The sequence below is a fragment of the Meriones unguiculatus genome, chromosome 14 (assembly GCF_030254825.1).
Source record: "Meriones unguiculatus strain TT.TT164.6M chromosome 14, Bangor_MerUng_6.1, whole genome shotgun sequence".
In the NCBI taxonomy this organism is placed as follows: Eukaryota; Metazoa; Chordata; class Mammalia; order Rodentia; family Muridae; genus Meriones; species Meriones unguiculatus.
In genome coordinates, this window is record NC_083361.1 from 60,699,948 (window position 1) to 60,726,240 (window position 26,293).

General features: G+C 38.5%; 1 protein-coding gene across 4 annotated transcripts in view; it reads right to left on the minus strand.

Annotated features, from left to right (window-relative positions):
• Nucleotides 1-26,293, minus strand: part of Mctp2 (multiple C2 and transmembrane domain containing 2) — a 238,291-nt gene that overhangs the window by 84,034 nt on the left and 127,964 nt on the right. For all 4 annotated transcript variants that reach the window (XM_060367331.1, XM_060367332.1, XM_060367333.1 and 1 more), the window contains one exon: nt 25,070-25,172. In XM_060367331.1, coding sequence (XP_060223314.1) covers nt 25,070-25,172 — 103 coding nt within the window. The remainder of the gene's footprint in view (nt 1-25,069; nt 25,173-26,293) is intronic.

Sequence of the window (26,293 nt, forward strand, 5' to 3'; positions counted from 1 at the left end):
CTGAGCTACTGACTGGCTACATCTGAGCAGGAGGTCTAGGTCCTCTCCATGCATGGTGCTTGGTTGGTGCATCAGTCTCTGCAGGACCACCTGGGCTCAGAATTTTTAGCTTTGTTGGTGTCCTTGTGGGGTACCTGTCTCCTCCCTGTCCTTCTTCTTCCCCCACTTTTCCATAAGACTCCTTGCACACTGCCCAAAGTTTGGCTGTGAACCTTAACATCTGCTTCAATACCTGGTTGGGTGGAGCCTTTCAGAGGACTCTCTATAGTAGGCTCCCATCCTCATTCCTCTCTCCACTGCTTTTGGTTTCTATCCTGTTTACCATTCTGAATGAGATTTAAGCAACCTTCCTAGGGTCCTCCTTAGTGTTTAACTTCTTCTTTTTTTTTTTTTTTCAATGCAGTTTATTCAGGAACCTTGAACAATCTTCTGACCCTGGGGAAAGCCAGCCCACAGCTTAAATAGCCTCTGGGTAGCCAACCCCAGCGTGCCACGTGGGCAATGCAGATAGGTCCACATACACAGAAGCAAGCCAGATCCTCAGCCTTACCCAAATATGGAGTTGTTTGTGACAGAGAGCACTCACCATCGGGAAGGTGGAAGGCGGAAACCAGCTCCATCTTTAAGGCATAGCATTCCGCAGCTCTCTACAGTTTCCCCTTTTTGTTTTAGACGCATCAGGCAAGAGCAGAGCTCTGATCTCTGATATTAGAAATAAGTTGGGACTTTGTCCTGATGTTCATTTAGGTGTCATCCACCCAAAGAGCATCAGACCCGTCCGATACCTTTCTCTCAGAGGCGGGACCTGGGGCATCAACCCGCATGCAATCAGACATGCTCTTCTCTGGGTCCAAAGCGGCTGACCCTGAGTGCAGTGCTTAACCTCGCATCCTGAGCGTAACATTTTAGCTTTTTCTCAGAGGCAGGACCTGGGGCATCAACCCACATGCATGTTTAACTTCTTTAGGTCTGTAAATTTTAGTATGACTATCCTATATTATAAGGCTAATATCTGCTAATAATTGAGTATATGCCATGCATGGTTTTCTGTTTCTGGGTTACCTCACTCATGATAATCTTTTCTAGTTACATCCATTTGCCTGCAAATTCCATGATTTCCTTGTTTTAAATAGCTGTGCAGCATTCCATTGTGTAAATGTACCACAATTTCTGTATCCAATCTTCTGTTGAGGGATATCTGGGTTGTTTCCAGATTCTGTCCATTGCAAATAAAGCTACTTTGAACATAGTTAATCAAATGTCCTTGTTGAATGATGAGGCATCTTTTGGATATATGCCCAATAGTCGTATAGCTGGATCTTGATCTTGAGATAGCACTTTTCCAAATTTTTTGAGAAAGCGCCAGATTGATTTCCAAAGTGATTGTACAAGTTTGCACTCACACCAGCAATGGAAGAGGATTCCCGTTTCTCCACATCCTCTCCTGCATGTGTTGTCACTTGAGTTTTTTATCTTAGCCATTGTGGCTGGTGTAAGATGGAATCTCATAGTTGTTTTGATTTGCATTTCCTTGATGACTAACAACATTAAACATTTCTTTAAGTGTTTCTCTGCCATTCAATATTCCTCTGTTAAGATTTCTCTGCTTAGCTCTATACTCCATTTTTAAATTGGATTATTTTGTTTGTTGGTGTTTAATTTCTTGAGCTCTTTACATATTCTGAATATTAGCTCTCTGTTGGATGTAGGGCTGCTAAAGATCTTTTCCGAGTCTGTAGGCTGTGATTTTGTTCTGTTGACAGTATCTTTAGCTTTACAGAAGCTTTTCAGCTTTATGAGGTCCCACTTATTAATTGTAGATCATAGAGCCTGAGCTGTTGGTATTCCGTTCAGGAAGTTGTCTACTGTACCAATGAGTTTGATGCTCTCCTCCACTTTTTCTTCCAATTGATTTAGTCTGTCTGGTTTTATGTTGAAATCTTTGATCCACTTGGATTTTAATTTAATGCAGGGTGATAGATATGGGACTATTTGCATTTTTCTACAGTTGGACATCCAGTTAGATAAGCACCATTTGTTGAAGATGCTATCTTTTTTCCATTGCATGGTTTTGGCATCTTTCCAAAACTCAGGTGTCCGTAGGTATGTGGACATATATGTAGGTATATTTTATTTCTGGGTCTTTGATCCAATTCTATGGATCCACCAGTCTGTTTCTATGCCAGTACCATGTAGTTTTTATTACTGTTGCTCTATAGTACTGCTTGAAATCAGGTATAGAGATACCTCCAGAAGATTTTTTATTGTATAGGATTGTTTTAGCTGTTCTGGGTTTTTTTTTTTCTGATTTTTTTTTATTAATTACACTTTATTCACTTTGTATCCCCCCATAAACCCCACCTTCCTCCCCTCTTAATCCCACCTTCCCATCCCTTTCTTCACACATGCTCCTCCCCAAGTCCACTGATAGGGGAGGTCCCCCTCTCCTTCCTTCTGATCTTAGTCTATCAGATCTCATCAGGAGTGGCTGCATTGTCATCTTCTGTGGCCTGGTAAGGCTGCTCTCTTCTTAAGGGGAGGTGATCAAAGAGCAGGCCAATCAGTTTATGTCAGAGGCAGTACCTCTTCCCATTACCATGGAACCCACTTGGACACTGAACTGTCATGGGCTACATCTATGCAGGGGTTCTAGGTTATCTCCATGCATGGTACTTGGTTGGAGTATGAGTCTCTGGAAAGACCCCTGTGTTCAAATTTTCTGGTTCTGTTGCTCTCCTTGTAGAGTTACTGTCCTCTCCAGATCTTACTATTTCCCTCTTCTTTCATAAGATTGTACAGGATTGCTTTAGCTGTTCTGGGTTTTTTGTTTTTCCATATAAAGTTGAGAATTTTTCTTTCAAGGTCTGTAAAGAATTGTGTTGGTAATTTGATGGGAATTGCATGGAATATGTAGATTGCTTTTGGTTAGATGGCCATTTTTACTATGTTACTTCTACCAACCCATGAGCATGAGAGAACTTTCTATCTTCTGATATCTTCTTCAATTTCTTTCTTCAGAGGCTTGAACTTTTTTAGGTTTACTGTATATTGTCTTTACTATATTTAGTTATGTGCCTTGTATCCCTGATCTCTCTAAGATTTTAAACATGAACAAGTGTTGTATTTTATCAAATGTTTTTTCAGCATCTAAGAAAATGATCGTGTGGATTTTTTTTTTCTTTCAGTTTGTTTACATGGGGTATTACATTGATGTATTTCCATATATTGAACCACCCCCGTATAGCCGTGATGGAAACTAATTGGTTATATTGGATGATATCTTTGATGTGTTCTTGATATCGGTTTTTGAATTGTGAGTATTTTGTTGAATATTTTTGCATCAGTGTTCATAAGGGAAATTAGTCTGAAAGTCTCTTTCTTTGTTGGGTCTTTGTGTAGTTTAGGTATCAAGGTGACTGTGGCCTCATAGAATGAGTTTGGTAATGTTCCTTCTCTTTCAATTTTGTGGAATAGTTTGAGAAGTATTAGTGTTAGCTCTTCTCTGAAGGTCTGGTAGACTTCTGCGCTAAAACTATCTAGCCCTTGTTTTTTCGGATGGGAGACTTTTGATGACTGCTTCTATTTCCTTAGGGGATATAGCAGTATTTAATTGATTTACCTGGTTTTGATTCAGCTTTGGTAAGTGGAATAAATCAAAAAATTGTGCATTTCATTTATATTTTCAAATTTTGTGACATATACACTTTTGAAATAAAACCTAATGATCGTTTGGATTTCCTCGGTGTCCATTATTATGTCCCCCACTTCATTTTTGATTGTGTTGATTTGAATAGTGTCTCTCTGCCTTTTAGTTTGTTTGGATATCGGTTTGCTTATCTTTTGATTTTCTCAAAGAACCAGCTCTTAGTTTTATTGATTCTTTGAATTGTTCTCTTTGTTTCTAGTTTATTGATTTCAACACTGAGTTTGATTATTTCCAGCGGTCTACTCCTCTTGGGTGTGTCTGTTTCTTTGTTTCTAGGGCTTTCTGTGAGCCATTAAGTTGCTTGTATGAGATGTTTCAAATTTCTTTATGAAGGCACTTAGTGCTATGAACTTTCCTCTTAGCACCACTTTCATTGTGTCCCATAAGTTTGCGTATGATGTGCCTTCATTTTCATTGAATTCTAGGAAGGCTTTAATTTCTTTCTTCATTTCCTCCCTGACCCAGATGTCATTGAGTAGAGGATTGTTCAATATCCATGCATATGTAGGCTTTTTGCTACTTCTGTTGTTGTTAGGTCCAGTTTTAGTCCATAATAGGATACAAGGGATTGTTTCAATCTTTTTGTATCTGTTGAGGCTTGCTTTGTGACCAACTATATGGTCTGTTTTGGAGAAGGGTCCATGAATCGCTGAGAAGAAGGTAGATTATTTTGTGTTTGGGTGAAACATTCTGTAGATGTCTGTTAGGTCTATTTGATTCATGACATCTGTTAATGTCATTGTTTCTTTCTTTAGTTTCTGTTTTGTGGACCTGTCCTTTGATGAAAGTGGAATGTTGAATTCTCCCACTCTTAATGTGTGGGGATTTATGTGTGGTTTAAGTTTTATTAATGTTTATTTTACAAAACTGGGTGCCCTTGTATTTGTGGACTAGATATTCAGAATTGAGATGTCTTCTTGGTAAAATTTTCCTTTGATGAATATGAAGTGACCTTCCCCATCTCTTTTGATTAATTTTGGTTGAAATTCTATTTTATTAGATATTAAAATGCTATGCCTGCTTGCTTCTTGGGTGCGTTTTTTTTTGAAAACCATCTTTCAGCCTTTTACTGTCAGGTAATATATATCTTTGTGACTGAGGTGTATTTCTTGCTTGCAACAGAATGCTAGATCTTGTTTACACATCCATTCTGTTAGTCTTTGTCTTTTTTTTATTGTACAGTTGAGTCCATTGATATTTGAGAGATTAATGACCCATGACTGTTAGATCCTTTGATTTTGATGTTGGTTGTGGTAGTGTGTTTGTGTGCTTGGCTAATTTTAGTTTTGCTGTAGTGAGGTTATTTATTTCCTCTGTTTTCCTGGGTGTAGTTAGCATTCTTAGGTTGTATTTTCCCTTTTAATATTTTCTGTAAGGTTGGATTTGTGGTTAGGTACAGTTTAAATTTGTTTTGCCACTGAATATCTAGTTTTCTCCATCTATGATGATTGAGAGTGTTGTTGGATATAGTAGTCCAGGCTGACATCTGTGATCTCTTAGGTTCTGCATAACATCCATCCAGGCCCTTTTGGATTTCATAGTCTCTGTTAAGAAGTCAGGTGTGATTCTGTTTGCCATTATGTGTTACTTGGCCTTTTTCCCTTGCAGCTTTTAGTATGTTTTTGTTGTTGTTGTTCTGTATATTTAGTGTTTTGATAATTATGTGGTGGGAAGATTTTCTTTTCTGGCCTAATCTACTACGTGTTCTTCTATGCTTACAGGCCTCTCCTTTACATTGAGGAAAATTTCTTCCATAGTTTTGTTGAAAATATTTTCTGGGCCTTGAGACAGGAATCTTCTTTTTCTTCTATTCTTATAATTCCTAGATTTCATCTTTTCTCGTTGTCCTTGATTTTTTGGATGGTTTGTGTCAAAAATATATTAGATTTAATGTTTTCTTTGATGGATACATCTATTTCCTTCATTGAATCTTCAACACCTTAGATTCTTTCTTCCAACTCCTGTAATCTGTTATATATGCTTAACTCTGTAGTTCCTGTTTTCTCCCTAAGTTTTCCCTCTCCATGATTTCTTCAGTTGTGTTTTCTTTAATTTTTCCATTTCCATCTTCAGATCTTGAGCCATTTTGTTGCTTTCTTTCACTTGTTTGTTTGTATTTTACTGCTTTTCCTTCAATTCCTTCACCTGTTTGAACTTTCTTTTATATTTTTTAATTACTTTCAGTGATTTAATTATTTCCTCTTTAAAGAGCATAATCTGTATTTCTTTATGGATTTTACTCATTCCCTCAATTATAATCTTCATAAACATAGATTTAAGATAATTTTCTTGAATTTCACTTATATTGCGGTTTCCAGGGCTACTTGCTCCTGTATAACTGGGTTCTGGAGATGCCATATTGTTTTGGCTTTTGTTGACTGTGATTTTACACTGGCCTCTACCCATCAGGATGTATCAGATGTTGGCTCTTAGTTTCTGGTGCCTGCTGGAGTCCTTGGGGTAGTGGGAAATCCTCTGGCAGGAAGATGATTGTTTCTGAAGGAGTTCTCAACTTATTGTATATGGTCTCCGAATGGCTGGTGCTTCTCAGGGAATTGCCACAGCTCTCCTCTGAATTTTGTGAGCTACTCCTGCTCATACACTGTGTTTGCTGGATACAGCCCTCTTGAAGAACCAGAGAGCCTCGAGGGTTGGTCAGTGTAGGTAGGGAAACAAGTTGAGCTTTGGAGCAGCATCTGGGGCCGATCCCATGGGTTCCAGGTGTGTGTAGGTCTGAGGTTGGAGCTCTGTGCCCCAGCACCCAAGAGGTAATCAGTGGCCGGTGAGCGCAGCACACAGATCTGTCCCTGGAGGCTAGGCACCCCCACCCTGTGCAAACCTGGGAACTTTTCCAGGGATTAGCCGTATGCTCTGATTTCAGACCTGATGTTTCCCTCACCAAGGGGTTTTCTCCCGAGGAAGAGACCCAGTCTGTGGTGTTTTGGAGGTGCATAGTTCAGTCTGGAATGGTAGACTGCATGTGGCTATGCACTGGCAGCTGAGATCCTTTAGAAACCCAGGAACTTTTCCAGGCCCCCGGGGGAATTGGCTTGGTGAACTGAGGTCAGTCCCAAATGCTTCCTTCACTGTAGGATTTTTCTTTTGACTGGAAAACCCAGTCTCTGGTGTCTGGGGTTCCACAGTTCTGTCTTGAATGGTTAGCAGCACATGCAGGCATATGGCTCTGTGTTGGCAACTGAATGCCTGTAGGAGCCCTGGAACTTTTCAAGGGGTTGGCTGGGTGACCTGAGGTCGGGAGGACCAAATTGCTTCCTTCACAGTGGTGTTTCCTCTTGACTGGGACACCCAGTCTCTAGTGTTGTGGGGAAGTTCAGTCTGGGCCAGTGATTGAAGCACACGGGCATGTAGTTCTGGGTTGGTGACCAAATGCCTGTGGCGAACCTGGGGAACTCTTTCAGGGTTTAGCAGGGTGACCTGAGATCGGACCCAATTGTGTCACACACTGTGGGGTTTCCTTTCACCTGGGGAACACAATTGCTGGTGAATCGGGGCCCACAGTTTGGTCTGTTGGTCTTTGTGCAGTCAGTGCTGCACTGCTATCAGACACAGTGTGCTCTCGGTGCCTGCCGCCATCTTGAATCAGACCATGAAGATTATTTCTAGTTCTAAAATTTAACAGTTTCACACATACAACTTGAAAATTAAAATACAGTCAAAGAACATTTGAAGGTGAGAATCTGTGTGAAGTTTTGTCTCTAGTTATGAAAGGACTGAAACCTAAGCTAAAGTTTGAAACCACTGTCCCCCCAGCCAGAAAGAAATAATTGTTTTTAATTCACAACAGAAGGAGATGGGTCCTCATGTTGATTTGGAGAGTCTTCTGTGCTAACATCTTGGAAGGACTGCATTCCCACCAAACTAAGGTTCTCAGATAAAAATGTCAGATAATATATTAAACTTCAGTTCTGTAGGATCAAATATTAAAATTGACTTATTATATAACTTTTATACTCAACTTTATAGGCAACAAGAACAACATTAGACCATAATTCAAGGCATCTTCACAGGGCAGTGTAAAGGATATAAAATCGTATTAAGACTATACATTCCATAATTAAGGATAATACTTCTGGAATTATTAGGCATAAATTCCTCCACAGTTTAAAACACTACCTACCATAACAAAAAATATCTGCATTTGATAAAGATATACCTCTCCTTTACAAAGAATGATCCTTTCATATAAAGAATGGTCCTTTCCATGATTAGAAAGATGGGCATTTCTACGTACCTTAGATTATTTTCAAGTCAGTTTGAGATATAAGTCATCCATCTGGAGCAAGGGAAAAGGTAACTCTTTGGTAATTATCCAAAGGTTTTAAAACCACCAGAAAGTCTGTTACTAAGTCATAATTTGAGATTTGGGACCAAAGAAAATATTATTATGGAAATTTATGTTATAAGGCCAGCCTATAACTACCTGAGGAGGAACTGCGAGCATTGAGTGCCCCTCCTGTCACCTCTGAACTGTGGCTAAGCACAGATTTGGGAGAGAAGTTGTGCATCCCAAGAGACTTCAAGCAACAGCTCCAAACTCAGTCACACAGATGACACTGGTAAATCTTGGTGGGACAAAATTGAATGAGCAGATATAAATGTGGGAATCAGATTTGTCCAGAGGAAGGAACAAGGGTAGAAAGGTGGCAAGAATAGAGAAGCAATGAATGTGTATATAATACATATATATACATATATATACATATATATATAATGTGCTTGTGTGTGTGCATGTGTGTGAAACTGCAACCAAATTAACTTAAATTTTAAAATTACCCTGTTAAGAATATCAACATTGCCAGGTGTGGTGGTGCATACTTGTAATCCCAGCATTCAAGGAGGCAGTAGCAGGCAGAACTCTGTGAGTTTGAGGCCAGCCTGGTCTACAAAACGAGTCCAGGACAGCAGAGCAACACAGAGAAACTCTGCCTCCTCCAAAAACAAAGAATCTCAAAATTCTAGTATAAACTATAATAGTCCTTAAACTAACATTTTTCTACATAAAAGATTATTCCCCCTGCTTATTCTTAAGCACAGTAAATATATAAAAAAAAACCTTTTAAAGGTTGATAGATAAAATTTTTGAGTCAGAGGAATGCTCAAATCATTATTCTTTAAAACTGTAACCTGAATGTAACATACTGTAGCATATGAAGATGTAGAAAAAAATAAACAACCCACAATTGCATTTTCTCCAAGCAACAATTATGTTTATTGTGATTCATCACAAAACTCTTTGATGTGACCTGTTACCAAAGTTAATCAGGATCAATATGAAGGAATAAAACCACAGGAGAGCTTAAGAAGGAAATACATGCATTTAAGATCAAAACCCCAAGTTAAAAAAAATCGTATTGATCCCATCACCGCTTGACCTTCAAGCTAGGAAAAGCAGAACATTTGGATGTAGAGGAGCTTTCGGTACTAAATACTATCCTCTATTGCACATGCTAAAAAAAAAAAAAAAAAAAAAAAAAAAAAAAAAAAAAAGACTGTGGCCACAGCTTGGTACATCAGCTGAGCACAGCTGAGGCACATGTTCAATGACTCCCCAATAAAATATGACAAGGAGAGGCACGTGGCCTGGCAGGAAGACAATTAATACACTTTATCTGACAGCATTTCACATTCATCGTGCAGCTTGCAATCAGGTGTGGGTCCAATGACACAAGTCACAAATAGCACAGGAGAGTAAGAAGTCCAGGAGGCTCCGCTTGGACCCTCAGAAAAAACAGCTCCTAGGGAGCTGAAAGCCCCCTGAGCCCTCACCATCACATCTCACTTCTCTCCAAGGCAGCCAGTTCTGTGACACAAAAGCAAAACCAGATCTGAGCTTGAGAAACGACACACAGCCTGGTCTGCATAGGGCTTCTCGTGGCCACTCCTCCTAAAATATGAGGTATTTCCACACAAGCTATACAGATGATTGTAAAAGATATAGGAAAATTTACAAAAAAAAAAAAAATCACGACAAGAATACTGAACTAAAAATTTTGGACAAATGCATCCGTAATTCGTAAACAGATATTTCTGCCTTATAAAAATAGAAATATTCCATACACCTCAATGAGCTTCTAAACGGTTAAAACACCTATTCTGAGCTTTAATTTAGATTTTATACTTACACTATCAAATATACTTTTATGCACTATGGGTCTGGATAATTTCAATGTGAGAAGTTTTTATTTATATTTTAAATATTTAATTAAAAATTTTAAAGGGATAGGTAATATCTGAGGTAGATCATAGATTAACTGACTTTATATTCTGGCTTTGCTCTAGGTTGGACGGATAACTTTCTTTAAATTCCTTAGCTTTTTTATTTAAAATTTATTCATTTATCTATCTATATATTTATTTATTTAATTCATTTTACATCCCAAACATAGCCCCCTCCATCCTCTCCTCCCTCTCCCATCCTCCTTCCCTCTTTCCTGATCCTCTGTCCCCTGCTCCCCAGAGAAGGGGCGCCCCCACCTCCTCACCAGCCCACCTCAGCACATCAAGTCACTTCAAGACTGGGCTCACCCTCTTCCACCGATACTAGGCAAGACAGCACTTCCAGGGGGAAGTAACTGAAAGCAGGCAACAGAAATCTATGTCAGAGACAGCCCCTGCTCCCCTTACTAGGCAAGTGCTCTTCCTCCAAGCTATATTGCCCAGCTATTTTATTTTTTGTTATATTTTTGAAACAGGGTCTCACTAAGTTGCTTAGCTTGGTGTTGAGGTCATCCTGTAGCTCAGGACACTAACAGTTTAGATTGGCAATTCTCCTGCCTCAGACTTCAGAGATTCAAAGAATCTTGAGAGGGCAGCATCTCTGTACTCATCACATTTCATTACAAAGAGAAACTTCTCTCATTAATGTTGGGAGCACCATTTTTCTCTTGGCATAAATATATTTAGAAGGCATATTGAAACAGTTCTGATGCACAGTCATAAATTTACCCCGAGGGCCTAAAATTTCCCCAGCTATGGGGTTGTGAACTACGAAATGGGCCTTAAGTTCCATCAGAGCATAGTTGGTCACCACCATAAGCAGTCATGCCACTACTGCACCTGTGGACACATCTTGCTTGATGGATTTGTATTATAGTTCACAGCACAGCTGTGTAACGCTATTGGTCCTCAGCAGGCTGCATTGTGCTTTCTGGATCATGAAAGCTAGAGAGCAGGAGAAAGCTTACAGCTCAGTTCCTATTTAATATATCTTGCAAGTAAAGTCTGTGGGGTCTTCATCAATAAGGTCTTCTCAACTAGTTCTGATGGTAACCAAGAGAAAATTAAAAGAGCTGGCATTCTTTTAAGTGTTCACTGCTTAATTCACCTTGAAATTATTGTTGTGTTTAGTGGAGTGCTTTACCCTAACTCCCTAAGCAGCTGATTTTTCCAGAACCTCCTTTAATCCTTCGGATTGATTAAATGTTAAAAGATCCCTACTTAATGTTCTCTCAAGTCCTTTGATAAAGTTCTAGAAGTTCTAGAATAATTTCACATAGATCATAGAGATCACTTTTGTTTACGTTACATTCCTTGGTGTTTTTAATTTTCTGATGAATTCAGCTATTGCTATTGCTTTATTAACATGTATCTTACTAGTGCTTTATATTCCGTTACTTATTATTCATTTACCAGATATCTGAAATTACTCACTTTTAAAATGTGATTTCTCAGTTAACATATACAAATGTTTTTGCATATAATTTTATATCGTATCTGATATAAGCTTTATTTTCACTTGTTAATTTGTAAACCTAAGTCTGTTTCATTCTCTAAGTAAGTATTGCTACAGAGAAGGTCCTATTACTACTTTCCTTTTAAAAGGTAAAGGCATGGAAGGAATATAGTGGTACTGTAGTTATGGTTTTGAGGCTTTGGACAAATACTAGATCTATTGGTAAGGAAGTCCCTTTCAGGTACTATTATAGTTTAGATACGAAGGGAGTGTTCCTACAACTGGATTATCATGTAAAGTACATGGTTCCCAGCTGCTGGTGCCATGTGATGAGACTCCGAATTTCAAAATCTGGCAGTAGGTAAGAGGGTAATCTTGCCTCTGGCTGCTGCATCCAACTTCTTTTCCTCCCCACATGTCTTTCCCTCTCCTCCTCCCCTTCCACTCCAGGGAGATGAGGTGAAGCAGCTCTACCACTACACACCCTACCACCACCTCATTTTGTTAAGACTATATGGGGCCAAGACACCAAGGCCTGAAGCCGCTAAACCTGGGCCATTTATTTGTCTGTGTCATATTGTTTTGTCACAGTGCCAAAAAGGCAACTGATCTACTTGCTAAATGATTGGAGTACTTTGTCCATAATCAGGAATGGGAGTAGGCCTTTTCAAGTTCCCCTTCTACATCTAACGATACTGTGGAATCACTTTTAATACATCATTGCTATCAGTTACACAATATGCTTCCTACTGTGTCGAACCCTTCTGATACACAAGAAGTGTATACTCTCCTTAAATCTTTTTTCTTGCTATGACTTACTCTAGTCACAGAAATAATATAATACATTTTCCAATTTTCACATTCTTAATGTATTTAAATAGTATCAGAATTACTCATCTCCTTTGGGACTTGGAAAAAACAGTTGACATGTTATTTTCTTTTTTTAATTAATTTTTTTTACATTAGTTACATTTTATTCGCTCTGAACATGTTATTTTCTTGATGGCATGAAAAGAGAAGATATAGAGAAAAGGTTAGAATCACCTGAAATTTTTTTCTAAACTTTCCATAACTAATAATTTCCACTAAGTGTCATATTCATTGTCTGATATCCACATTCCTCTAATCATACTTTTAAAGATGGTTTTCTTTGCTCCTTTCACACGTTCATTCTTCCAAGTGTGGAACTGTGTTAGGGGTTCTTTGGAGAGAGTAAACATCTTCACAGAACTCAAATACTCTCACCTCTGCTTCTACAGCTAGCTCTGCCCTCTTGGTCCCTCACTGAGAATTGGTGCCAGTATTCACAAATGCATGTTGCTCATTGTTTCCCATTCTCATTACATTACTTTTTTTTTTTTTTAAATTTAACCCTGTAAGTGTATTGTCAATTTCACTAGTATTTTGGGGGAATGAACTAGGACCTGGCCATATCATTTCTTCTGCCCCACGGTTCGCATACACTTTCTCATTCTGTACTTTGATTCTTCTTGCCTCAGTGCTAGTAGAGAACTCGCAGCTTTGCACATTCCGTGCAAGTGCTCTGCTATTGCACTACACTGGTCGAACTATCTTGAGGATGCTGTTTTTCTTTATCAATACCTTTGTAGTTTTCTTAGTCTTTTTTATGTGTGTTAAATTGTTTTATTGATTTTTCAACCTTTATATTTAGTTACTAAACCAATCAAGGGACAACTGCACTTTTGGCCCTTAGGCAGTTTTATGTAGCGTTATTGTAAAGTTTGAAGCACCCTCTAAAGGCAGTCTTAGACTAATTCAGATGTGTTTTCTTTCATAGATAGGTAGTTTGATGTTTTTCCTTTCTTTGTTACTAACATATAAAAAGGAGAATTCAGGACTGTGACCACAATACAGTTTCTGCCTTTTTGGACTCTGCTAAGTTATCCTGACCAATACATCAGTATATGAACATGTTAAAGCAGGTATTGAAATACACTGTTTTCCCATTTTATGCATGGATCGATACATATCACACTGATTTTTTTTATTGTCTAAAGTTTGAGAATTACACTTTTAATGTGCCTAAAAGTTATCCGATAGTCTGCTGATAGACACGTGAAGGTCCCAGATGTTACTGCTCAGACATCTTGTGCTCTAAGGCAGCAGGAAGGGTATTCACTATCAACAGACCTGACAGAACTGCGACCTCACAAAGCAATGTAGCATTACTTTTATTCTCTTTATGTTTGGGGCTTTCATGTTTACTTTGTATTGTTGTTCAGATCAGGAGAGGAGAGAAGATAAAAGTCCCACTAAGTTATATCCCTAATCCATAGTATTTTAACTATATGTATTTAAAGCTGGTATAAAGATTATCTACATTTTTATTCCAATCTTTTATTTTAAGAAATAATTTCTCTCTGTGAAATGTGAAATGTTCTATACATGGGGCCATGGTTCTTATGCTCAGAGTGATAATTCATCTTGTTTTGAACTCTTAAAACATTCCACTATGCATCTTTCTGCTTGCATCTCATTTATATCCACACACCATGCTTCCCTTCTTTATAAAACTATTTCCCATGTCTCAAAACAGACATGTAAGGAAAGTAAGATTTAACTTAGGCCTAGTTTAGAGACTTGCCATGGAACAGAGGAGTTCGGTGTGTTCAGGATCTGCAGTTCTGTGTGGTGTGCTCAGCCTTGTAGTCACCGTCTTCTTGTTTTGGGGCACTGGGAGAACCCCACCGGCCATTCTCACTCACTTAGCCTAACCTGAATCAATAGTATTCATACTACATGATGCATATGGATCACAAAAACCAGCGCCCTGATGTTAGGGCGAAGCGGTGCTAGCTGACTTTCCACCTTATGTCATCTTTGTTTCAGCTACCACATATCCTGGGAGAAGAATGTAAGAATAATTGAAAGTTTATGCTGCAAGATGACTATGTGGGGGTCTGGACAGATGGTCCAGTGGTGAAGACCATGCATTGCTCTTCCAAAAGACCTAAGTTTGGATCCCAGAATTCAAGTCAGGTGGCCTACAACTGCCTTTAGATCTAACTACCTACTCATTGGCATCTGTGGGCACTTGAACTCATGTGCACATATACTGACCCCTCTTACATGCATATCAAATTAACTCTATCACCCTACATGTGAATTTGAGTCTTGTTTTTATCAAATAGTCTCCAACATGATGCATCCCCTTTTCCTTTCCATCCACCCTGTACCCCAAGACTTGATTTGGTTGATTTATAAACCAAACCTGTACTTCAAAGCCAAACCCTGGCAACATACCATTTCTAATTTTATATCGATCATAAACTCATGAATGCAATCCTAAATGTCACCATCATTCACATTAGTGGCCAAATTCCATCTTAATCTTAAAAGAGACAAACAAATGAAAAACTGTGATTGCCCATGTCTCTTATCTCATGCAACCCTGTTGCACAAAATACTTAACTGAAAATGAAAAGGGAGTTGTGTATGGTACATAGTTGGTATAAGTAATTTGTTCCATAAAGCTAATTAAGTGAAGCTGTTCGGAATATAGCTCCTCACAGCACACATGCGTGCTCCACCAAAACATGGCAGCTCCTTAAAGTAGCATGGAGGCCATATTTCTGGTCATAGGTTCCTGTGCCCATATGGGCTGTACTTGCATAAGATGAGTCAGATTTGTTCTAAAATACATTTCACTGAACTGAGATAATGGAGTTATATTCATTTTAGGGCATTAGAAAGTAATTATATATTTTATTATAAGAATGTAATGTAAGAATCAATATGTAATTTTAGTTGTAGTAGTGTTTCTTTTATGACCTTGTGTGACCTTGTATAACCTTGCGACCTTGTGTTTAGTGCATAAATGTTTAGAATTATAATGTCCTCTTGGTGTACATTTTCTTTGATGGATACTTAGTGTCTGTCCCTAGCTCTTCAGATCAGGGTTGAAGTCTATTTTGTCAGCTCTGCCTGCTTTCTTCTGTACAGATTGAGTCACTGAAGCCATTTGTACTCTTGTTTGTTTTTTAATGGCCCATTAGAGAGCAACCACATTTTGAAGAAGAAGTCTAGGCTGAAGAAGAATTTAGTCTGGTTTTGAAAGTATTAGATGCCCCTAACTGAGGACAGAAATAATAAATAAACCTAATTTTTAGGTGATAGTGTCAATGTCTCCAAATATTTTAAAACTGAAAAGTGCTTACTGTCATCCATTGCATTTATGATGGTAGATATTAGAGGATTAAAAGCAAAATGAAAACAATCCAGTATTAGATATCAGATTATGGTACTTTCTAGTAATAGTTTGAAATGATCTTGCTTGTTTTTGGTTAAAGGGTTTTGTATATCTATGTGTCAATTTTACTATTACTATGCATTTTTATTGAAAATGTTTTTTTTCAAACTATATATAGCTAGGTAACTAATTTATTTTTCATTTTAAAAATTTATTTATTTTTATTAATTACAATTTATTCAGTTTGTATCCCAGTTCTACCCCTCCCTCATCTCCTCCCAGTCCTACCCTCCCTCACTCTCTCTTCTCCTCCCATGCCCAGTCCACTGAAACAATATATTTTGATAATGTTCTCCTCCCTCCTAATGCCTCCTAAATCTTCCACACCTCCCTCCCCATCTAACCCTATGATCTTTCTTTTTCTTTCAATAAACAACAAAATAACCTCCCTCAAACAAACAAAAAGCCACATCAAGACAAAAACAAAAATCAAAATAAAAGACAGATGAAACAAAAAGAATCAAAATTAAACAATACTGTACTAAAGTCCCATTGAGTTGCTTTGTGTTGGCAAACTACTACTATTAATGGAGTTGCCCTGAATTGTGGTTAAAAACTATGACACTCCACTGGAGAGAAAAAAAAAATATTTTTTTCTTTGATAGCAGGTACCAACTGCAAATTGCCTCTTGGTTAGTGGTGAGATCCACTGCCCATGCCCATCCCACTCGCCCAGTGCTGGCCTTGAACTTGTGTGGGGCTTAATCATGTTGCAAGAGTTCATGTCAGTTCACATGTGCGTCAGTCACATTGTGTCTGGAAGATACTGTTTCCTTGGAGTCATCCATCACCTCTGGCTCTTACAGTCTTTCTGCTTCTTCTTTTGGATAGCTCCCTGAGCATTAAGGAGAGGAGTTTGATGAGCATAGCCCATTAAGGCTTGTATGCTCCAAAATCTCTTACTATTTCTCCATTTTCCAATCATGGGTCTTTGTGTTAATTCCCATCTACTGCAAGAAGTTTCTCTCTTGTTAGTTGAGTGAGTCACTGATCTATTGGTATAGCCATATCTCATTAGGGGTCATTTTATTGCTATGTGCCATTAGCAGAATAATACTAGGTTTTCCCCTAAGGCCAGAAGACGTAGCCAGTCTTAGGTTCTTGGCTACTTTAGCAGTGTTAGTTATGGGTTTCATCTCATGGAGTAGGCCTTAAATCTGATCAGAAAGTGATTTGTTATTCCAGTAATAGTGCCACTATTGCACCATTATATCTTCCAGGCAGATGACTCTTGTAGGTCACAGTGTTTGTATCTGGGTGGTATTAATGATTAACTTTCTCCTCCAGTCTTTCAGAGAATGTCCCAGTACTGTGAACACTAGTCATCAGGCATGAAGCTTCTAGTTAGACACCAGCTTGATGTTTTTCAATGACATAAATAAGTGCTGCCGTCTTCAGCATTAGAGTGTTACCATCAGGTTGTGGAGAGTAATTAACAGCCTGGGTTGTTTGGGAGTTTCCATATGGCCCCAATAGCTCAAGAAGATGTAATCCATTCTTGACAGTGGTTTTAGTTGGTGGCGAAAAGTGTCTAGTTGGGACACTGTCTCCCCAATTATTTGGTGCCTTCATTTGATTTCTTTTCATATAAATATATATTTTAGGAAGATATTTAATATATATTTTAGTTCCATAGGGCTTTTCAAATGGCATTTGATACCAGTTATCTCTCCTTATATCTCCTCCTTTAACCTTCTCTCTGAACACCCTCTCTGTTTTGTCCTAGTTAATTCTAGTTTCTCTTTGTCCATAGCAATATATTCTATTTCTCCATCCTTTGGAGATCCTTCCGCCATCCAGTTCCTTACTAAGTACCTAAATTCTGTGGTCATTCAGTTTGTAGCACATGTGTTGAAAACTTAAACGCTAATCTCGACATTATTTTCTATGTATTTTTTAGTTTCATCCATTTACCTGTGAATTTCATCATTCTGAACGGTTGTATAATACTCCATTTTGTAAGTGTACCATCTTTTATTATTCATTCATCTGTTAACAGACATCTAGACTCTTTCAAATTTATGGCTATTATTATTGATAGAACAGCAATGAACATAGTTGAGCAAGTGTCTCTGTGGCAGAATGCAGAGTCCTTTGTGCATATGCCCAAGATTGGTATAGCTCGGTCTTGAGGTAGATCTATTCCTAGCTTTTTGAGAAATGGCCACATTGATTTTCACAGTTGCTGTACAGTTTGTACTCCCACCAGCCATGGATGAGTGTCCTATATGCACCTGTTCATTTTGAACAGATCCAGTTGTTGAAGATGCTGTCTTTTCTCAAGTGTGATTTTGGTTTTTTGTTTTGACAAAAATCAGTTATTCATAGGTCTATGGACTCATGTCCAACTCTTCTGTTTAATTTCACTGATCAATATATTTTGGTAATACCATCCTGATTTTATTACTATAACTCTATTGTACAACTTGAAATCTAGGATAGTGATACCTTCAGCAGTTTTTTTGTTATTGAGGATTGCTTGAGCTATCCTGTTTTGTGTGTGTATATGTTTCCATATGAAGTTGAAGATTAGTTTTTCAACTTCTGTGAAGAATTGTGTTAAAATTTTGATGGAGATTGTATTGAATCTGTAGGTTTCTTTTGGTAGGATGGTTGTTTCACATTATAATCCTTACCAATCCATGAGCATGGGCGCATACATCTTTTGGTATTTTATTTTTCATTTTCTTCAGTGTCTTAAAGTCTCTATTATACAAGTAATTTCCTTGCCTAGTTATAGTTATTTCAAGATCTTTGAGATGTCTATCTGTTGAGACTTGACTTGTGTCCTAGTATGTGGTCCCATGGACTTTCTTTCTTTAGTGTTTGAGCAGAATGTTCTGTAGACATCTGCTAGGTCCATTTGATTTAAGAAATTATTTAGTTCTAGCATTTGATGGACATAGTAGTCTGGGCTGGCATCATTAGTGTCTCAAGAGTTTGTAGAACATCTATCCAGCCCCTTCTGGCTTTCAGGGTTTCTTCTGAAAAGTCAGGTGTTATGTGAGCTTCATCTATACGTTACTTGGTCTTTGTATGATCCTGAATCATTTATTATTTTATGTGCTCTGTACTTCTGTTGCTTTTATTATTCTGTGTCATTGGTACTTTCTCTTCTGGTCCTGCATAATTTGTAGTCTGTTATGCTCTTTGTACCTTCATAGGCATCTCCTTCTTAATATTCACAATTTTTCTTCTATGATTATGTTAAAAAATATTTTCAGGAAGTATTCCAGGGAATGTAAGTAATGTGAAAGGAGGACCTCCTGCAGGCTGGCTGCTATAGTACTAGGAGTAATCTCGAAAGACTGGGGTGGGGAACTGGAAAGATAGTTAAAACTTCCTACCAGGGTTCCAGCCCAATGTGTCCACTGATAGCAGGTGGGGGGAGGTGTCCCTGGTGAGAAGGGTTTCTCTGGGTCAGCAGCTGACACAAAGGAATGAGGATGGGCTAGAAAGGATTATGTTTTTTTAACTGAAGAGAAATTAAGCATGTGCAAGGATGTCTCTTTGACCTTCTAATATATATATGTATATATGTTATACATATATACATATATATTATATATACATATATACATATATATTCTAATATATTATTCTAACATAATATCTAATAACATATTATTCTAACATAACATAAGTTCTGTCCCTGACTTTCCTCAGCGATGAACTATGATAATATCTAACATAATAAATATATATCTATATTTATAAACATATAAATATTCTAATATATATTAGAATAAAAGACTCTGTCTGTACATAATATATGTGTATATATGTATGTATAAATGCATTAAACAGTTCACCAGCAGCAATGATTACTAATTAATTTTAATATATTGATTTTTAATTTTGTTTGATTTTATTTATATGGCTGATTTGCCTGCAGTATGTCTATGTATCTTATGCAAACCTGGTGCTTACACAACCCAGAAGGATAAAGCAGATCCCCTGGAACTAGAATGACAGATGATTGTGAACCACTATGCGGGTGCTGAAGACTTAACTGGATTTCTGGGAGAGGAGTGTTCCTAACCACTGAGCCATCTCTTCAGCCCCAATGTTTGAAATTTTTAAATGACCCATTTACCAGGCAGTACTTTCACCCTGATTGACAAAGTTGCGGTGCACATAGAAGGAGTAGGAGGGAGGAAAGGAAAGATTATGTTGAAATTATAATCTCTAAAAGGAAAACACAAAAGCAAAATTCAAAAATATGCTCTGGTTGAGTTTAGCACAGGCTGTTTATTCAACAGTTTGAAATGTACTTCAACAGCAGGCTTAAGCACATTAATGCTGAGTAAAATGAAAAGCTGAGGTACATTGTCTACCTTAGGCCTGAGTATTTTTAATGCACTGTGCCTTACCTCATGGAACTGGCTACTTTTATGTCAACTTGGCATGAGCTAGAGTCATTTAGGAAAAAGGAATCTTAGTTGATAAAATGCCCCCACCAGACTGGCTCATTGGCAAGCCTGCAGTACATTTTCTTAATTAGTAATTGATGTGGGTTGGCCCGGCAGCTCACTGTGGGTGGTGCCACCCTTGGGCTGATGGCTCTGGGTGCTCTAAGGTATCAGGCTGAGCAAGCCATGAGGAGCAAGCCATAAGAAGTACTTCTTCCACGGCTTTTGTTCCTAGCTCCTGTCTCCAGCTTCCTGCCCTGCTTGAGTTCTGTCCCTGACTTTCCTCAGCGATGAACTATGAAACAGAACAATAAGCTAAAATAAACCCTTTCCTCCCCAAGTTACTTTTGCCCATGTTTTATCATATAGTTAGAATCCCAAAGAACACCACCAAAGAGTAAAAGAAACTTTTAGTTCATGATTTAGGTAAAGAGAAGGTAGTTGCACACACACACACAAAAATATGCCCATTCAATTCTGAGTATGTTGTTCATTATAAATTGTTTTAAATATAAAATAAATTTTAGTATTTTTGTAATGTGGAACATTGAACTTAGGACTTTCTCCATGCCAGGCGAGCGTTCTACCACTGTGTTCTATCCCCAGCACCGCCTTTATGCTGAGTCAGGACCTTACTATATTATCCAAGTAGGCCTTGAACTTGTGATTCCTCTGCCTCACCCTTCTAAGTCTCTGGGATTATGGACCTGTGCTACCAGACCAAGCAACAATAACAGATCACTGATTAAAGTTTTTATTCTCGTGTAAAGTAAATAATTACTACCACTAACTCCATTTTCTTGACTCTTTCACATAATTGAAAAGTAAAATCAGGAATCAGCTCTTTTCCTAAGAAACATGAAATATAAATTTTGAGCATGTTCTTTGATGCTTAATGCTTAGAGATTTAACAAATATTTCAGGATAATCTCACAGTGTATTCCTAATGGTCTGCTCTAGAGTCACTATTTCTAGCCAAAACCACCTTTGATACCTGCTAATAGGCAGATTCAAGGTCCCTCTACCTTCCCCACTCTCATCCTGAGATCAACACACCCAGGCCCTCCTTGTTTCCCCAACATGACCATTCTACTGCACCTCTGTTTCTGCTTTGTCCTCCACTTTGGAGGACCTTTCCTGTTCATCCACCAGTCACAATCAACACATTACTCCTCCAGGAGCCAGCTCAAAGCCCTGCTTCCTAATGTCTTCTCAAACTTCATTCCATCTCTCACAGGATCTTGTTCCTTTCCAATTTTGGAATTTTTAGGTTTCTGTGCCTGCTTCACAGACATCTCCCAAGAATACCTAGACTTCTCCTCTCATGTTTCTCTTGACATCCCTGACTATACATATCATGGTCATACAAACACAGATCTAGCCCTTGCTTAGGGCATGATGCTTGATGGATGCTCACTATGGCTGTCTGAAAAAACTCTGAGGAGATCAGACTCCAACATGAGACTGTCTTCACGAAAAGCTTGCTTGCTAACCAGCTACAGTACAGGGTAATTTCTGAGCCTTTGTTTCCTAATTGTGCTGCCAAAAATAAATTTGTTAAACTAAGTTGTTAAAGAATTAATGACTTAGTATATTAACCACACTCAATTTGTCAGGTATGCAACCCTCAAAAGATATAAACTAAGAAAAAAATCATAGATCTAAATACATCTTTAAACAAACACTCCCAAGTACAGTTCAGTATTATTTGATAATAGAACAATAAATTAGATAATTATTGGATTATAATTTTCAGTTATAATGAGAGGAATGACATTTAAAAATCACATTTATAATCTACATTCTATTAGAAAATAAATAAATTGGAAAATGTCAATTTGTTTGCAGGTAGGCTACCTGATGTCACAGAGACACTGATCTACTCTAGGATTTGGTCATTTTCCCGATCTATCAGTCAAGGAATTAGAAGGTAATCTCAATTAAATCAGTTGCATGGAAGAACAGCAGCAGAGCCTGTCACTCAGTGCCACGCCAGGGTCCTCAAGGCAACTAAGAGGATTACAGCCTTGGCCAGGCTGCTATGCAAGGCAGAGCCTGCTCAACTGGGGCTTTCTTCTGGTTGGAGCCCATGCTATTTGTATTTAAAACAAATAATGTGTCCAGCAAGTTTTATGTCAATAAAATACAAACTTGAGTCATTCGAGAAGAGGAACCTCAACTGACAAAGTGCCCATCCAGATTCCTGATTGATGACGGATGTGGGAGGGGTCAGCTCACTGTGGCAATGTCATCCCAGGGCTGGTGAAAATGGGAGCTCTAAGAGAGCAGGCTAAGTGAGCCATGAGAAGCAAGCCAGAGAGCAGCACTCCTTCAGTGGCTTCTGCTCCAATTCTTGCCTTTAGGTTCCTGTCTTGAGTTTCTGCTCCCATTTTCCTTAGCAGCCAACTGAAATGCAAAACCTTAAACTGGAATATCACCTCCCATCAAATTGCTTTTGGTTATGGTGTTTTATCAAAGCAACAGAAACCTTAACTAATACACAATGTAATCCTATGGTTTCCCCATTCCTGAGTTAAGGTTCAAATCCTTCACAGGCATTTGGCTCTTGCCTTTCAGGGCCTGCAAGGCTTGCCTCTGTCCCATCCTATGCCTGAGTCCATTCCTGTCCTATAGATCACTGTGCTCTCCGTTTGTTCTACGCTGGCCTCCCAGCCAGCTCTGGATGCTGATGGGCCAAGTCCTTCCTCTGGGCCTTTGAACACAAATTATTTCCTGCCTGGACAGTTCCCCAGTGCTCACATTGATTGCTCAGTCACCTCCTCCAGTCCTTGCTGAAATGGTCTGTGTCCTGCGCATCCCTCACCATGTAGCCCTGGATGACTGAGCTCCAATTCCCTTTATTCTTGCTGTGCTCATGGTGGGTTTCTATGATGTAAAATTTGTGTTATTAATTTTATTTTAGTTTTGCTTTTGTATCCTTGTCTCATATAAAGCATGATATAAGCTACAGGGGAAGAGGGAGTTTCCCGGGGTCAGTGTCAGAAAACTGTTAGCTAAAATTCTCAGCCACACAGTGAAACATCATCAACCTTTGTCAAATAAATAAATGAGCAATAGACAGTGGGGAAGCTTGTTCTCGTCATGTAAAATTTCACTGTGGAGTTTGGCTTGTGTTTAAAGTAGAATTAAATAACGGGTGTCTTTCATTAATTTTCTAGTTGAGGAGGAGTATTTTGAAAAAGGAGTCATTAGTTTAGTTCAGTTTTTGTCTCCATGAAGTAGTCCACCATCATTCAGTGTATTTGTCAATCTCTAGGGACATATTTAGTTTTTCCGCAACATCAGAGAATGCTACTATCATCCAAAAAAGCCAGGAATTTTCTGGGTACCCCAAAATGCACAGGAAAGTCCCATCTTATATACAAGTGTCTTGCTCCAAATGTCAACAGCCATAGGACTGGGTCAAACTGATATAGCTGGATGCTTTGTCTTAGATCTGCTGAGGAGAAACGGAAGGAGGGACAAAAGACATGGAGGGATTGACAGACTGAAGTAAATAGGCAAAGCCACTGCCTGGCATTACAAAAAAAAAAAAAAATAAGACAAAACAAATGTACAAAAGAAAGAAAGAATACAAAGAAAAAACATCAAAGTTTTCCAAGCTGTCCAAGTGTGTTCACACATCAAGGAATAAACTGCAGATTGTATATTATATTATATAATATATGTTATATAATATAAATACATTGCAGATTTATCCATTAAAAGGATAAGGGGGAGAAGAAGAGATGGGGAGAGAGGAAAAGAGTGTGTGCACATACATACACACTGAACTATAAAGGCTTGTTTGGCTTTGTATCACCTCTCTTTAGACTTCCTTTAAAGTATGCCCCATATTCCTGCTGCATGTATTCTTCCAGGAATATCTGACAAAGCTGTAATAAAAAGGAGGGAATTCCCAAATTGCTGTCTCCTCTCCATGAGCACTGCCGCCTGCCATGGAGGGCTCAGAGCATTTGGCAAGGGCTGGCTGCAGCAGCCAGCAGCTGCTGCATGCGTTTTCTGGGAGGAGCATCAGGGATATGAGAACTTGGGGAGAAATTAACCAACCGATCAAAAGCAGACGAAAAGATATTAAGAGGTACAGCGTTCCCCTCCCTGTAAACATTGTGTGAGCAAGATGAAGCTTGTGGTTAGGTCAGAGAGTGCACAACTCACAAAAATGAACAAATAGCTTTGGGGAAAAAATAAGTGTGAAGAAGAAATGAACTCTCCTATTTTGGTGAAGCCATAATGACTGCCAGTTATATGAATGGCTGCATGCAAAACTGTAAGGCTTGCCTGGAACCAGTTCATTTGACACATATTAATGTCTACTCAAAAGGGAAAAGTATATAATAACTAAAAGCACTGGCCACCTTTTCACCTTCACTCTCGTAAAGGCACTCTGGCATGCTTTTCCTACTGTATTTTGTAAGTATTTTGTTCTTTTTGGTTTTCTTCTTTACTGATGGTAACTAGATTATTGAAGCACTCCTGATTTTTCAAAGGAGATCTTTATTTTCTTCCACAAAATATTTTAAGTTTGAAAGCAAACCTAGCAGACAGAACTTGGGGGAAAATGGTCTTTAGGAGAACTGAGAACAAATATACAGTAAACAACAAATAGTCTTTAACAATGTGGGCAGGAAGTAAGTTTAGAAAAAAAAAAACAAAACTCCATGTATATTCCTCATTTCCTCTGTGGAAAATTTGACCACAATCAAAATTTGACCTTGAAATCAGACAGAAAGTGCCATCCTGAGATGAAATGACATGTGAGAGTATATTGAAAGATTTGACAGAATGTCTGGTTGGTTAAATAAATATTAGATTGACACAGAAAAGGCTGTGTATGTCTCTTTAAATCTAAAATATAAAGAATAAATAGTACTTTCCATAGCAGCTCTAAGACTGACAAAGATATAGTGACTCTAGAATATAGAAACTCTTGACTGACCATTTGTGGATTAATGAAAAAGACTTACAGACAGCAGGGGGATGGCAACTTTTCCAAGGAAGTCTGGGGCCTTATCTCCATCCTCGTCAAACACCGTCACTTCCAAAACATCATGGATGTCTTTAATAGGGCTGAAAGAGGCGATATCAGGTATTATACACACAAACATGCGAGTGACGTCCGCTCCATGAAGATCTGAAAACACTTGCACTAATTAAGTCTGTGTGTCCTCAGAGTATAAAACTACCATTTAATTAAACTCCAAAAATTAAATCATACTGACTGTATTCCCAAACCTTCCATCATGGAGGGTTCAGACGTGCACACGATGGAAGAAGGCAACTTTCTCACTGTGTCATTTTCCACGTGTGTGCACTCAGGAGCGATACTGTTTAAGAAGGATAAAAGAAAAGAGAGAGAGGGAGAAATCAGGAGAAAGGCAAGGGGTTGCGAAGTTGCTCTAAAGTGGAAAAAGAAAATAAAATCACCTTTGAAATTAAGAAAGAAAAAAAAAATGATAAGCTGGAGAGATGGCTCAGTGGTTAAAAGCCTTACTGCTCTTGTAGAGAACCAGGTTCAGCTCCCAGCACCCGCGAGCTATCTCTCAGCTGCTTGTAACTCCAATTCCAAGAGATCACAAGCGCTTTTGTAGCCTCTGTGGCCTTCTGAATGCACCTGTAGTACCCATAAGCCCATACAGGCATACACACATGCAAGAACAGTCAGCAAATAAATATTGAAGAAAAAAACATTTTTAATAAGAAAGTGTGGTAAAATTCATTATTTGCTGAAGTACAGAGAAAGCCACTCCTAATGGAACATTAAATATGGAAAACTTCATGCACAATTTTAGAAACACATTTTCTTTAAATTGAACAGAAGCTAGCCACGAAGAACAACAACAACAAAAGTAGAGCCGTGGCTATTGTCAAAAGCTGACATGTCTCCAGCTGACCCTCTTCCCCGAGACTTTTGAGAGAAGTCCTATGGCTGAAGTCCATAGCAAGTCTAACATCAATTACACGGGAAGCAATTTTGACTCTTTTCATTCAGGAGCACAATTGGTCAGTTTGGGAAGAAGGGCGCATCATCCACTCATCAAAGTCTGATAGGCGCCTCCTCTTAACAGTCACACAGTTGAAATCTAAGGCAAAGTAGGAAACGCGATATACCCAGCTTCCTAAATGCCCAAGTTTGATGAGGTACACAGGGCAGTCCAAAGGAACCAGCCACTCTCTGATAGAAGGGAATA